Source organism: Phoenix dactylifera, chromosome 12 (assembly GCF_051530095.1).
Source record: "Phoenix dactylifera cultivar Ajwa chromosome 12, Ajwa_hap1_PhDact_Kaust_v1.1, whole genome shotgun sequence".
Classification (NCBI taxonomy): Eukaryota; Viridiplantae; Streptophyta; class Magnoliopsida; order Arecales; family Arecaceae; genus Phoenix; species Phoenix dactylifera.
Genome location: NC_143201.1, coordinates 24,216,957 through 24,232,828, shown reverse-complemented (window position 1 = coordinate 24,232,828; position 15,872 = coordinate 24,216,957). Strand labels below are relative to the sequence as shown.

The following is a 15,872-nucleotide window of genomic DNA, read 5'->3' as shown; positions in this document are numbered from 1 at the left end:
AACGTGTGACAAGACTCATGATGTAAGTCGAACTTCTACATGCCAACTCATTTTCTTTTGCTGGAGGTACAACGTAAGTAAAGGGTGAGCTTAATTCACTAGGGTATTGAAACTCTTAGATTGGGATGGAGTTCAACTCTGGCTAACTAGGAATTCAGATGTGATCATTTAAAACACAAGTCCTAAGCTGTATCCTTCTCTTTGGATACCTGGAGATGTACCACCTAAGATTCAAATCTAAAATTTCTGATTCATAAGCAAAGAGATGTGACTGTTGAGACAAGCCCCCATTTACTATATTGTACGCAGCAAATATAAATATTAATAAAAGATTTGATTGCTCATGGATGATTATAGGTGAATCATTCATGAGAAAGATTAAATAAGGTTAAATAGTTAATTCACTAAAAAATGGGTTTCAAAATATATTATAAAAAACATGCTTTAAGATCTCAAAACATTTTTTTTTGTTATCATTAAGATCTCAAAACAAAGTGCATCCATTAGAAGTAATAATAAATGAAAAGAAGAAGGCTAACACTTTGATATATGGTTACAACTTCTCTTGAAATGAACAACATTGCTCAATTGAAGAAACTCATCAAACTTATAAAATAAAGCAAGTCCGTTGCTTTCTTCTCTTTCTCTTGGGCTTTGGGGGAGATAGAACCACCTTAATTGCAGCATCAAACACGGCCTTCACATTCTACAATAACAAGATGCAGGAATTTACAATGTATTCACCATAAAGTTAGAGAACAAAATACATTTAGGTGTTATATTTAACAATCTAATATATTTATCATAATATAAAATGAAAATCTTGGTATGCTTCTAAAGAAGATAAAGAATTCTAAATACAAAAAAGCGCAAACAATTTATGTAGGAGAGATAGCGATGTCTTAGTTTCCTTTTGTTATAGCAATGTCATAATGTCTAAACTCAACTATATCCATAAGAAACTTATGAATGTATTCAGAAAAACTTGTAGAGATACTAGAAATATTCAAGATCAACTTTACAAATTAGGTTTTTTGAAGTTTGCAACATTATTTTAAACTATAACCTGAATTGTACCTGTTGAGTCTTGGAACTACATTCTATATAAACAGCTGCGCCTATCATCTTTTTTAGCTCTTCTCCCTGTTCCAAAAAACAAAATATGTATTGTAAAATATTTATGCAGCTTGAGAAAAGAACTTGATAATATCTGTTCTTCTCATTTGATATACTTTCCTGTGCAGTTGTAATTGGTGCGGCACCAGGGTGATCAATGAGAAACTGCTTGTCATCACGTAAATCTACACCATAATATAAACAACTAATATTAGTTTCTGGAATATAGTCATATTGTGGATAAACATCTATTTAGGAGAAAAATGATTACAGAATTCAGAAAAGAGAAGAATAACTTTGCATAATCCAAAATGAGGTTCTTAAAAAAAAATATCCATAAAATCAGTGTTTTAGCCATGTATCTGTTTGATAGTCAAACCATTAAGGTTCTAATGAGGACATGCTAGCTTTTACTTCATGATATGCTGTGGATAGGGTAAACCACAACAAATACTTTTTTTTCCTTCACTCCCATATGCAAATGTATTCGAATTGTTATGCGACTTTTTTATGGACAAGATATATTTTACCTAATGATATGTAATTTGATCTGTTTAAGTTTGAAGAGAAGCATATATAGGGCAACTCCATCAATCTACTTACCAAGTTTAGTTCCCACAAGCACAATTGGCACATTAGGAGCATAATGCCTTAATTCAGGGATCCACTGAAAAACAAACAAACAAACAAACAAGAAATGAATGTAAGTTCGCATCCCTGGAGATCCAACATTGCTGAAAGAGAAAAGAAGATATGCGGATTTTGCAAGAGCATAACCTTTCTGTAAATATTCTCATAGCTGGCCCTACTAATGAGAGAGAAAGCTAACAGGAACACATCGGCCCCTCTGTAACTGAGAGGTCTTAGCCTGTTGTAGTCCTCCTGCCCTGCAACAGGAGTATTAATTTAGCAAACTGGAAAGGTCACCTTTGTGAATGAGATTAGCTATCAATGTGTCCACCGAGTACTTTTTCTCAACTTATTGGTGAACAGGATAAAGTTTTCAAAACAACACATCCACTCCACCTCACCCATCAATACAGATGAATCCTTTGGTCACCATCTTCATCATCTACTCAAGCGTTTCAATTAAATGAACAAGTGAGCCCATACCAACCACCGTATTCTAGTTGGTACAAGCTATCAAATGGTTAGCCGGTGCGGTTTTGTCAAAATGGATGTCAAATCTAATAGGAGATCTGAATCTAGGCAAATGTTGCTGATTCGAACATAGATTTCGTTTCCAACACACAAATTTGTCATGAAACTGCTCTCTCACTGCAAACCAGGATGCTGCAGCTGAGCTCCACCACGAGGAAAGAAACAAGTTTTAGTAGGCTGACCTGCGGTGTCCCAGAGCCCGAGGTTCACCGTGCTTCCATCCGCCACCACGTTGGCGCTGAAGTTGTCGAACACGGTCGGGACGTAATCCTAGCGATCCCAAGGAGAAGCTTAGCTGCCATGGGCTTTGCCAAACTAATTGTGAAAGCTACCGAAATCTTTGGCCTTCAACAAAAAAAAAAAAAAGGAAGAAATTTTCGATCAGCGTTACCGTCGGGAAGGTGTTGCTGGTATAGCAGATGAGCATGCACGTCTTCCCCACAGCTCCATCGCCGACTGTCACGCACTTGACGAACCTCGCCGTGGTCATCTTCGGACTCCCTCCCTAGCTCTCCCTTCCTTTCCTTCTCCTGGTACTGGCAGTATAGATGCTTCTAAAAATACTAGTTAGAAAGGGAAAGGCAGGAGAAAAGTGAAACGGAGGTTATGGTGGGGATTTTGGTGTGGTGGGGATGTTTGAATTTTGAAGGGGAATGGAGGGGAGGCATGAGAGTGAAGATGAGGGTGTACACCTCATCCTCTGAGATGTTATTTTATTTTGCGTTGCTTTGAGTGCACGGCCACACAGCCACAATCCACCCATCAGCCCCCCTACTTTTGAGCGTTGGTTGCTCTAGTGATGGGAGAAAGGGAGTGAAGGGAATGATGGGAAAGGAGGAAGAAGGAAGCCTTTGCTTAATTAATTATCTACCAAGTCACTATGATGGTGAGGCTATCATTCTGCCTCCATTCTCTAGCTAGTTTCATGGTAACGTGGGAAAGGGAAAGGGCACTTTGAGAGAAGAAACTTTAACTAATGCATTAGTAATGAAGATGTGTGCAGTCCATAACTAGTTAGGATTTCGCAGCCAATAAGATGCTTCTTCCAAATGGACTATCTTCCTGAGGACAGAACAAATCTCTTCTATCAATTTATTTGTTTTTGATTTACGGAGATTTCCTTTCGCGCCACGAAGAAGAGTTTCTATGCCCTTTTATAGATATTGCTCTGTTCCGCTTTCTATGTAGGATAAATTGTGTCGAGGCAATTTATTCGTACCAATTCACAATTTGCTTTTAATTTAATGATTAAGTAGTTAAAGCGTGCATAATTATTCTGTTGATTGGATACGGGGATTTTGACATAAGTTGATGTAACAAGGCGTCAAAATGGCACTAAAAGCAATTAGTATGTGACTGGCCAGAAAGAAGAGTCATGCTAAGAACATAAGCATTTATGACCAAATAGAAGAAGAAGAAGAGAGTTTCCGTGAGAAGCATACGTAGAGAAAGAGACAGGGCATCGGCCATTAAAAGTAGTTCCATGCAATGCACGAATTTATCATCCACGATGTTCAAAATATACGTTGCTAGTTTTGTATTTGGATGAATGCTTGCTGGTCTCGTATTTGGATATTTTGCTTCCCACATTTTAGAAGGAAGGAAGTGCGCCGATGGTGAACATTTGGTTGATATGGCAAGTATGTATGGCAAAATATATGGCCCACAAGAAAATTTGAACAGCATTATTTAGAGTCAAACATAATAAGAGGCCATCTATCATAGAACTTTGATCTTTATTTAGAAGACAAGCTAGAGTAGAAGTATCTGAACTTTTGTGATTGTTCCACATATGTAAGAATTAATGCTAGTAGACTTCAAACATGAAAGGAAAAGAATAATCTTGAAAATGTCAGGGTTAGCACCTGCAAAAGGGGAGAGGCAAATGCATTAGCTGACAAGCCCCCTTATAAGCAACTTTTTGGGGGTATTAAGCCTGTTTTCTCTGAATTATTTGTATGGTTGCATTTTGTTCAGCAATCTCCTTGCACAATTTGGTCCTACATAACTTGGCCAGCAAGCACCATATTTGCTAAGTTGCATGTGGAGTCGCATGTTTCAAATTCGATAAGTTACACACTCTACAACTAATAGAACGTCACCATTATAGTTCGCACAAATGAATCATAATTGGAGAAGAATCACGGTGGCTAAGTCTGGGGTTGTATGATTCAAAACCTTAAGAACTGACTTTTCTTCATTGTGAAAATGGCGGTCGTTTATTTCTGTAAGATTTCTTCCGAGAACTTGATTAGCCAACTTTGGATCCTACCTTGCCTTTGTATATCCCTCTTGACAACATATACAAAGTAGTCTCCTTTTGGCTGCTAAATTACATGAAAATAAGCAGGTTCGTTAGGCTCTTGGCCATCTTTGTCCTGGCCAGAAAAATTTAGTTTCTATTTGAGCCCAATCGTCTATACATGTAGAATAAATGATCATAGGAGTACAAAAAATGGTTCATATCATCTCACCTAGAGAGAATAAATTACTCCATTCTTCATAATTGTATCATATTATTTTACAACTTATCAGCACTGATATTATTGAGAGGGTGTCACTCATTCTCAGTCAACCATTGCTTGTGTTATATGTGTCTTTATCTAACCAAAACTTGCTATGCATCTGAAGGTAATGGCTAAAGTCTTAGACCTATTTGGCAAAGCTTGTGGCAGGCTAGAAAACACTTTCTGATTCTCTTAAAATACTTTTAAATGGTACAGTGGTGTTTGGTAAAAATTCAGAAAACTATTTTGGCTTTGCGAAAAAGCTTTTGAAGCTTCTCCACAAAGATGTTTTCTCACTAATGTTGGAAAGCTATTTTGGTTTTAATAAAAAAATTTTGATGACCCAAATGCCCACCAACAAATCTCATAATTATATTTCATATCATATCATAATATTATATTAAAAATATAATATAATATTAATAATAAATTTAAAAAATACTATGTTATATTATATTTTATTATTACATTATAATTATTAGTATTAATACCATAATTAGTATTATTACTATTATTAGTATTATTTTATTATAATATTATTACTATTATTAGTATTATTACTATCATTACTATTTTTAGTATTATTATTATTATTCTAGTATTATTGCCATTTTTAGTATTATTACTATTATTAGCATTATTACCATTATTAGTATTATTAGTATGATTATTATTTTTAGTATTATTACTATTATTGGCATTGTTACTATTATTGTCATTATTAGTATTATTACTATTATTACTATTTTAGTATTATTACTATTATTAGTACTATTACTATTTTTAGTATTATTACTATTATTGGTATTATTACTATTTTTAGTATTATTACTATTATTGGCATTATTACTATAATTACCATTATTAGTATTATTACTAGTATTACTATTTTCAGTATTACTATTTTCAGTATTACTATTTTTAGTATTAGTATTATTAGTATTATTAGTATTATTATTATTATTATTATAATTAGTATTATTTTAGTATTATTTCTATTTTTAGCATTATTACCATTATTAGCATTGTTACTATTATTATGATTATTAATATTGTTAGTATTTATAGTAATAATAATATTAGTAATAATATTGCTATTAGTATAATAATACTATTATTACTATTATTACTGATATTATATTATATTATACTATATTATTACATTATAATTGTATAATACAACATATCATTGTGATCCTGATATTATATTATATTATATGATTATATTATAATGATGTTATATTATTGTAATATAAACATATAATATAATATAATATAATATAATAATTTTATATTATAATAATACAATCTAATATAATAATATTTAGTAATAATATAATATTATTATACTACAATATAATATATTATATTGTAATCTTTTATTAAATTAGATTATAATTAATTATAATATATTATATTATTATATTATATTACAGTATTATTATATTATATTATATATTATATTATATTCTAATTATGATAATAGTATATAACATTATATTATGTTGTAATAATATTGTATTATTAATATTATATTCTTATATGAGTTCAATAAAATTTGGACTCTGGAACAAGTGCTGCATTCAACTTTGTACTAAGTATCGTGTTACATTATTATGATATGAATTCTCAAAGCTTATAAAATTATACAATTACCCTACGTATTATTACAATATAAATTCTCTCGAGTTTAAAAATTATGGAAACTAGCTTATGAGTTGTATCTCTATGAAAACTAACAAATTTAATCTATTATTGGTCCATCCCATCAAGTTTTTCTTATTACAACTATAAAACTTGATATCCAACAATCACTATGAGTTGAGAAATTATACCCTACACCAAATGCACCATGTCTGCAGTTCATTACGTCAATCAAATATTTTGTTCTTGTGGATCTCATTCATTATGCGGCTCATCTTGAATTATCGCCTTCCTTACTTTGTCTCAGATTATTCTTATGGTACATTATCGATACTGCACACCTGGTGTAGGGTTTAATTTCTTCTATGAGTTATCTCATCTTGACTCTTCGTAAAATATAAAAAAAATGATCCGCATTTGCTTGCCAAAGTATTACATTCCACTCCAAGTGGAATTGGGTTTAAAATTATCCGAGATATTTTTGTGGGACACCAAAATATCACTTCAATATTTTTGGGGTTTCTATGCTGCTTATGTTAATAAGGAGCCGAATAAAATCACTGACCTCTTGGTCGGTATTACTACAGATAGCGAAAATGTATGTGCAAATATACATGTAAGAAGAAAAACATAATCATGACTACGATTTATTTTTTTATTTCTATTTATTGGTATAATATTAGTATGCAGACCAACTTTTCAAAAATAGGGTTATTTTATTATAGTAGACTTCCAGTTAAATAACTATGATTCTCATAATGGTTATAATGTCTGTTATTTACCTTGAATGTGTGATTTCAACTTTTGAACTACTAAAGATAATGATCATTATAATAAATGTTATAATGGCATTATAACAAAAATAACTGACAAATAGCATTGTTTTCCCAACCATTGTTCATGCAATAAAAAGTTTATTATCTTTAGGCTCTACAATCACTTCTAGATAGAAAATTAGTACAAAATTATGAATTTGGAAATAAAATTTATGAAGATACTTGTCATTAGTCACATTATAATGGATCATTATAATGCAAAATAACCGACTATGATGATCATTATATTTTTCCCCATTATCATGAATATAATGTAGTGTAGGATCATCAAAACTATTGTAACATTCATTATCTTAGATTTTGATATGACCCAAGACTATATATACAGAACACAAATATACCACCACAATCATTCCATAGTAAAACTATGAGCTTGGAAATAAAAATACATACAATATGAGTTTTTCTTTATGTCATACATAATTCATTATGTAGATATTACAATGCATAGTATAGAGCTATTTCTATTTGAATGTTTGACTAAAATCTAATACTCACAACAACAACAACGACGACAACAAAACAACAACAAGAGTAATAATTTATTTTTAGGAAGATAAATAAATTTAGTTTGTAGGAAGCAAGATTATAGAAAGTTTCCACCGGCTAAAGAGGTTAAACAAGTCACTCATATTTACCCCCAAAAAAAAAGTCTGTAGTGCAAAAGGGCTACAAGAGGGATTTGTAGGAGTGGGATCGGCTTGGAATGGAAGGATTTGGTTAATTGAATCACTCTATTGGTATCTTGTATATAGAAGAAGAAATTAATAGATCTAATGGAAAACTTTAAGTTTTGACCATACATAACAAGAAATTGTATGGTTGGACTACCGGGCATAATCTACTGTTCTCTTAATATATAATTGGATATCTACTAATATATCCATGATATCTTTTCATCGAGTTTTAGATTTTTATATAAGTAAAATTTTTCTAACTTTTTTTAAATAAAATACATACAAATTCGAAATTGCTTTTAGTTAGAACTTATTCTCCATGATTAGAGAGGTCCATAGGTAAAAAATTTCCTAAATTTAGTCCTTTCTTAATAGCACTAAAATAGAGAGGTCCGTATATTTTCCTACATATCATAACCCTGTCATATACAACAACAACAAGAAAACCATGCTCTAGTATTATACATGAATTATTCTAAAAAGAAAAAGAGAGCTAAATCAACGTTAAGATCTCACCATGAAGGTCCCATTCATGAGTTAATGATGGAGTAATAAATGATTAGGATAGAGTCATGAGGAAGCTAGACTCTGCTGGGGATCATTGATTGGTAAAGATACTACTATAGTAACGGGCTATATCTAGGATGATCTAGTTAACTTTGGATGACTCTCAACTAGTTGAGAGTAGAGAGGAAGAGGAGGCTTCATCTGACCTCTTCTTGCTATCATGTACAAGAGTGGGGATAGCATATTCCTATTCCATGTAGAAATAAAATTGGAAGTTACAGTATGTTTTACAAGAGTATTTATGCGGCAAATAATTCTTTTCCGAAAGTTTAGATAAACGGGATTTATTTTCCTAGATTGAAGGGATATATATAGTATTGAGGGATTGCAAGATTTCTACTTGAATAAAGTATTATTTTAGACTCTTCCCTAGGTAACTAAAGGCTAGTCCACTAATGGACTTCCACGTGCCCAGATTGTAAAAATTATTGCTCGACCCAATTTCTTCAAATAAACGAATAAATAAAAATTAGATTTTCGAATTCTAAATTAAGAGTCCTTATATATTAGAATAACTAAAGGTTAGTCCACTAATGGACTTCCACGTGCCCACAAGATCGTTCACTGAAAAAAGAATCCCACAAGATCTTTCACTAAAAAAAGAATCCCACATGCACCAAAATTCTATATGAAAGAGAGGATTCATCTTCAATTTCTAAACTTTCTTCGTTACAAATAAAACCGTCATATTTTCCTTCCCCTTCCCCCTCTTCTAACCCCATACGGACTCAGCCGTCTCCTCTCTCCCTCCCGGCTCTTTCCTTAAACTGAATAGAGTACAGAGCAGACTAATTCCCCTCAATTGAGTCTCGCAGGATGCAGAACAATATCCCCCATCCTCTCCACCCCCCGGCTCCTCCCCTGGGCCCAGCACCGGCCCCTGTCGCCGGCGCCGGTGCTGGCCACGGCGGCCACCAGGCGTGCGCGGCGTGCAAGCACCAGCGGAAGAAGTGCACCGGGAACTGCGAGATGGCCTCCTACTTCCCGGCTAACAGGTCGAGGGAGTTTGGCCTGGTGCACAGGGTCTTCGGGGTCAGCAACGTCACCAAGATGCTGAAGGCCGTCGACAGCATCCCCGAACGGGAGCGCGCTGCCGAGACCTTGACGTGGGAAGCGGAGTGGAGAATCGTCGACCCCTCTGAGGGCTGCTACAACGAGGTCATACAACTCAAGTATGAGAACGCCATGCTCCGCGACGTGATCAGAAGTTGCGGCCGCTGCAGCCATCTGGCCCTACCGCCGCCTTACCATTCGCCTGTTCCGCAGCCGGAGCGGCATCCGGCGAACGGCAACAATCCCAATAACGGCGGCGGTAACTTCATCCATAACCATGAGGACATCATCATCAACAACAACAACAACGGCAACATCGGAGGAGGCGTGGGCGTCGCCGCAATGGTACATCAGCAGATGATCAACTATCCTGTCTACAATGGAGATTTGATCAATGGTTATCATCATCCGCATCCTCTCATGTATATGCCGGAGATGGACGAAAGAGACATTGCTCGCGGCGCACTCTATCTTCCGAACCACATTAGATGAACGTAGAATGATGTAGAAAAATATATACCGATCATATATAAAAGGTATTTCGTTACCTATTCTTCTTGTAAAAGGTTCTTAAATTCTAGTTTCATTGAATTGTTGTTTGTCGCTGGCTTCTTCTTTTTCATCCTGTTTTTTTTCTTTTCTTTTAATTGTAGATCACAATTGGGAGAGGTTAGCAAAGAGGTCTCTTGCTAGGAGAGGAGTTCCAACACACACAAAAGTTGCAGCATATTCTATTAATTTTCCACCTGCTAACTATTATTGTTGTTGTTTATTTTAGGTTTGTTACTGCTCTTTTTGTATAACTATGAGCATTAATTGGATGTGGAACATTGTTATGGAGTTCTATGATTAAACTCGACTTAGTGCTGAGGATTAATTTGAGACAGAATTTTGTTTGCCAAGTTCTCTATAGTCACAGTTGGAAAACTGTTTATTAGCACAGATGGAAAAGCTCAGAAGCTTAAAGAGGTAAATGTTCTAACATAATCTGTTATAGTGTCCCGATATTATGTTTGAATTATTTTCTTCTGCTTTTGAATCTTGGAACACTTTACCATGCAGAGGACTTCATAACATTAGATTATGTATGTACCATGTAATTGCTATATAATGTGGGGATGTAGGTTACCATTGCCTACCTTAAGCATACTGGCTGCATACCTTGAATATGTTTTTTCGAAAAAAATGAACTTCTTCTCACTGAAAACATTCATGATAATTGTTTACTTGATCGTGTCGGCTATGTACTCTAACCTACACTAAGCAGTTAACATTCGAAAAAAATAGGATGAACGAGAGCCAATTTAGTGATAGTTCTTGTTTTCTTACCCAGAGGCGGATAGCAGACAAAAGCGCGCGCAGAGAGATGGAGAAAGAGCTATTTTTGTACTTACAAGAAGTTCAATACACTTTTGATTACATATCTGTCAATCTTGTTATCTCTTAACAGACTATATGGTTGTTTTGTGATTTAACATTAATTGTTGAGTAATTGGAGTTGCATGGAACTGAAATTACAACAGCTCAGTAACTCTAGCGATCCTTCATTGTTAACAATTTTCAATGCCTTTACTGCCTCCAATTCTTGCAACTTGATGTCTGATTATTTGAGATACTTCTTGAAGCTGAAGACATATTTTTGAGTATGCATTGACCGTGAGAAACAGAAAAGGTACACTTGCACTAGCTGGACTTGCAAGCAATCCATGCAGCTAGCCATACATGCATGATAAAATATGTTACTTGTAGATCTTGATCCTATTTATGTTTTTTTACTTTGTCTAACTCCTTAAATCTCATAAGTGCAAGCTTCAGCGAACTGTAGGAGAGCGCACATAGTTTACCATAATCTAAAATATCTATCTTTTGAAACATTACCCCAAACTAGGGAGATGTTTGACACCACAAGCCGCAATAACTTTTTTGCTATGAGATCAGATGTGACCATAGTCTCTGTTTTTTTTTTTGATGTGACCATAGTCACCATACATAATAATTTTATGAACATTGCCCTGAAGTCCTCATATAAGATGCACATCCAAAAGAGAACAACATTGTATTTTTTCCCTTCTTTTTTTTAAAAAAAGGGGAGGAGAAACTCCCACTTCATGTAAGAAAACCACATTGGAGAATTAAAAGGAAAGGGCATGCACTCACAAGAAGCACATCGTAGATGTGAAATTAGATATTTACAGTGAGGATGAAAATGCTCACCATCCCATACATTGTCCGTGAAATCTTCGGAATTCTATACGAAAATGAAACTCACATTAAACAGTTATTGACAACTTTCATAAATAGAACTATGAGGACATGTAAAGCCCATCCTAATGCTTTCTATAGGTGAATAGTTAGTACATTATAACATTCATAGATGATTATTCAACGATGTAAGTGTTCATCATGCAGGACTAGTTCAGGTATGGATAATGATGTGCACATATTTCACCTCAATGAAGTATTTCAACATATTTCATTCTTTCCATTTCTAAGATTCTGGATTGCACTAGCACCATTATCCAAGTTAAAATTTAATCTGTGTCAGAGACTGGAAGAAACGAGGATTAAGAAGAGCATTTTCCATAGAATGTCACATGCAATCTTCATTCAAGTGATTCAAGATATAAGGTTATTTGCAAACTTAAGCATGTAAAATCTATTGCTGCTACAGTGCACATAATATTAGCCATTCCACATGCTTACGTATCATAATGATGCTGCTTGCAATCTTAGAAGCATCAAAAGTAAGCAGGAGAAAAAGAGAAGGAGCAATGGCATCCACACCGCAATTATAAGTTGTCCTCAACCGAAAACATCCTTGGCAACATTCCTTAGTGCTGCATCTGCAATGACCTTATACATTCTTTCGGTGAGATGAACTGCATCCTGATGCAAGTACCTGCTTGGATTTCTACGTGTGAGTAGACCTTTACATGCCTCTCCAATCTCTACCATCCCTCATCCGCAACACCTCCTCGATGTCCCTACAAGTCCTACAATCTTAAGAAAATTAAACTCTGACAATCCAACAGATCAGCACAAGTATATTGAGTTGAGTCATTACTAACCCTGCTTGATGGGGTTGTCTGTAGACTCATTTATGGTTCTATAGATATCTAGATTAGCAGCTCTAAAACCTAACGTCTCCTTTAGAGCATGCAGTTGTGCCATTAACTTCGAGTGGAACGAAATAGCCACATCATTCTAACAACTAACACAGTGGGCAATGTTCAGAAGTGTTTTAACAAGTGGGAGACAACCTATTGGAGGAAAACCGTCCACCATAAACCTGGTTCCCCCAAGTTTATGTATCTCCCGAAGTTCATATGGATCAGACAAAGTTAGGGGAGGATACGGAGAGTAAGAAATAAACTATGTGATGAAGATAACTAGGATGAAAAACCTTAAAATACTTTGACATGACTGTGATTAAGTTAGTCCTCCATTAGATAGCAAATTGTAGTTTTGGACGAAATCATTGGAACCCGCACTCACCATAGAGAGGGCATTCTTTGCAGTCCGCTCTGCTTTCGTAAGTCCAACCAACCTTCTGAGATAGATCTTATGATGCATTATATATTCTAACGGCTAGAAAAATAGCAGCACATTCTGTAACCGAAACACACACACACACACACAAAAAAAAAAAAAAGCGGGAGAAGTTAGCCTTATGTTGCTATTCATAGCTGTAGACCAAGATCTTATATGGTTCCTATATGATACTTTAGCCAAGCATTGCAACAATGCTCTACAATATATGAAAACCTTATTTCTTTTTCTTTCTCATTTTATGCCAGAGAAATAATTTATCTAAACCTGAACCCACTGGTTCTGGATAGATTGCTTTAGAGACCAATGTTAATGTATAGGCGTATATGCTGCTGGGGAAGAAGTATGTATCATTGGATGGTTATGGTAGATATCATTGGCTGATACTTTCTTTTTGTCCCCGAAAAAAAAAACAAAGAACTGGAGCAAATGAATAGAAAATAACACTAGAGAGGAGAAGTTTTTTAAATTATTTCCGTCAAATTAAGTTATGATCTTGGAGCTGAGACTTTCCTTACTTTTTATTTGTTTTGCCGTCACTGGGATTTGAATTCAGGATCTCTTTAGCGTGGAGGGGGATGCCAACTATCTGAGATAAGTTTGAATGGAAAAGTAAAACATGTGCAAACCAGATGAGCGACTCTTTTGACTTCCCTCTCAACCCTGCTCTTGCCTTGACGAAATACTCATGCAATCAAAACTATCCCCTGTATTCTAAAGACGAAGTCAAAAAAATTTGACCCTAGCCAACCGCATCACGATAGAAGCAAACAGATTGGTTCTTGATCTGATTCCTCCATTGACACTAACTAGTGTCATGTTAACCACAGATATGACCAGTCTAATTTGCATCATTACTTTCTTTAAATAGAATCATCTAAGAGACATTTGAGACCTCTCCCCAAAAACTTTACTCGACAAATGAGCTCCACCACCCCATGGTTAGTATCATTGTCCCTCGGGTATCGAAGCTAATACCACAGACTTGACACGGTAACGTGTTGCATGGCGAGCCATTTGAAGAAGATCGAGCATTGGCAGAAAGAGAGGGAGGGAGGGGTGTAGGCTTGTTTTTGACTAACAATTACCAATGAAGTCAGCAGCGAGCCTGCCGTCGCAGAACCGCGCCCTGTGGGGAAGACCCTGGAGAAGTCCCTTTCCGAATGGCGGAAACTTGTCTCCGGGATCCACAGCTGAGTCCCCGAATACCAGAATGCAGCCCCGCCGCCCATGCACACATCCGCAGTGCCACCACCGTCAGCGCAGCCACCAGGCTCCCAAACTCCTCATCATCTCTCACTGTCTCACTCCTTCTTCGACCACAGGAGAAGAGTTCAAAGCTGGCCTCCGCAAGAAAACAACTAAAAGATGTATTCCTTAAAACCGAGAGAATTTTAACTCGTGAACATGATAGCATTTTAAAATAGCGAGAGAAATGTCATGTGGAGGTGATTCAATTGCCATAGGATTACATCTTGGAATATTTTGTACTCTACAATTATACTTCATGAGCAAAATCTTATATTTGACAAGAAGGTTTAACAAATTCAAGTTTGCAAACAACATCCCGAGATTTAATGAAGCGAGTAGTCTTCTTTCAAAGCATCTCTTAGTTCTTTTATTTTTTTTAAGAGAAAATTTTTTAACTTTTTCTAATTGAAGTTCTCTACTATGAATTTAGTTTGAAGAAGGGAAGAATATTATTCTTTATAGGATCCTTGAGCTCTTTATTTGAAATTCTTATTTATTTATTTTTGGTAAACTAGAACATTCAAATCACACGGGCCATAGGAACAGCAGTACACATCCTCAAAATAAATGTCCTTGAGGACTTGAGGAAGTGCTGAGTTAGAGCTCAAGCTACATGCATGTATTTTCAGCCGATCATCGTCTTTAGGCTATCATATGGATTGCATCAGAGCACATTTATTTCATTGTTAGCCCTCCTATGTATCATCTCCTGGTGGTTTCCTAAGTCTAGTTTTGTATCAATCATTGATATCACTTTACTTCAACATGGCTTGGTTTGGTTTTTCCCTTTTTGAGCTTTAATTTACCACTCAACTAAAAGTACATTCCTGTGTGAGCTTCAACAGCCCAACATTGTTGTGTTACTTGCTCCTGGAGCCTTGTTTCTTATAGTTGGTTCCCGCAGGGGACTCCTATTTCTTCTAGAGGGAATCTGAAACATATTAATGTTTCTGACTGTAGCTCTGAATTTGTGCTGCAGCATATAATTATCTAAATACAAAGCATCCATACGTCCTTGGGCTAGCTGGGGCAGTAATAGATATTTAGTAGATAAAGCCAATATATATGTGCTGTATGTCTGCCCTAGCATCAGGTTTAATCTCAGGTGTAATTGGTAAGGGTTATGATAGTGATATAATTCAGGTACTTCCCAGGTTTGTGCTGCATGCTATAGAGTATAGACAATGATTTATGGATGTATTCACCTACTTCTTTAGTCATCTTTTGTTCTTTATACTTGTTTGGAACTTTTATGTGTAAATGCTAGCTTCTCCCAAGAAAAGGTCCACAGGTGTTTTTGGTTTTTGGATTTTCTTTATAGCAGCTGGTTTTATTTGGTTGATCTTGACATGCTCGATACAATATGAGCTAGCCTGCAGTTATTTGATATGGATTGGACTAGACCGGCATGTTCCATGGTCCCAGTTGGGAGATCAACTTGCCAACATGATCTATGATCAGCTCGAGTTTGAACCGCAGGGCTTGGCAGCTGAAACTCTATGACCAAGATT

General features: G+C 35.4%; 1 protein-coding gene across 2 annotated transcripts; it reads right to left on the bottom strand.

Moving 5' to 3' along the window:
- Positions 1 to 520: 520 nt before the first annotated feature.
- Positions 521 to 2,963, bottom strand: LOC103697794 (rac-like GTP-binding protein RAC2). 2 transcript variants are annotated; one of them, XM_088709237.2, is made up of 7 exons: positions 2,669 to 2,890; positions 2,460 to 2,547; positions 1,894 to 2,003; positions 1,720 to 1,783; positions 1,233 to 1,301; positions 1,078 to 1,139; positions 521 to 706 (listed from the first exon to the last, which is right to left on the bottom strand). In XM_088709237.2, the coding sequence occupies exons 1-7, from the start codon at positions 2,765 to 2,767 to the stop codon at positions 608 to 610; spliced, it is 591 nt and encodes a 196-aa protein (XP_088565363.1). In that variant the 5' UTR covers positions 2,768 to 2,890; the 3' UTR covers positions 521 to 607. The 2 variants fall into 2 exon arrangements, with proteins under 2 accessions (XP_088565363.1, XP_008777981.1); XM_008779759.5 differs by having other exon boundaries at positions 1,078 to 1,301; positions 2,669 to 2,963.
- Positions 2,964 to 15,872: the final 12,909 nt, after the last annotated feature.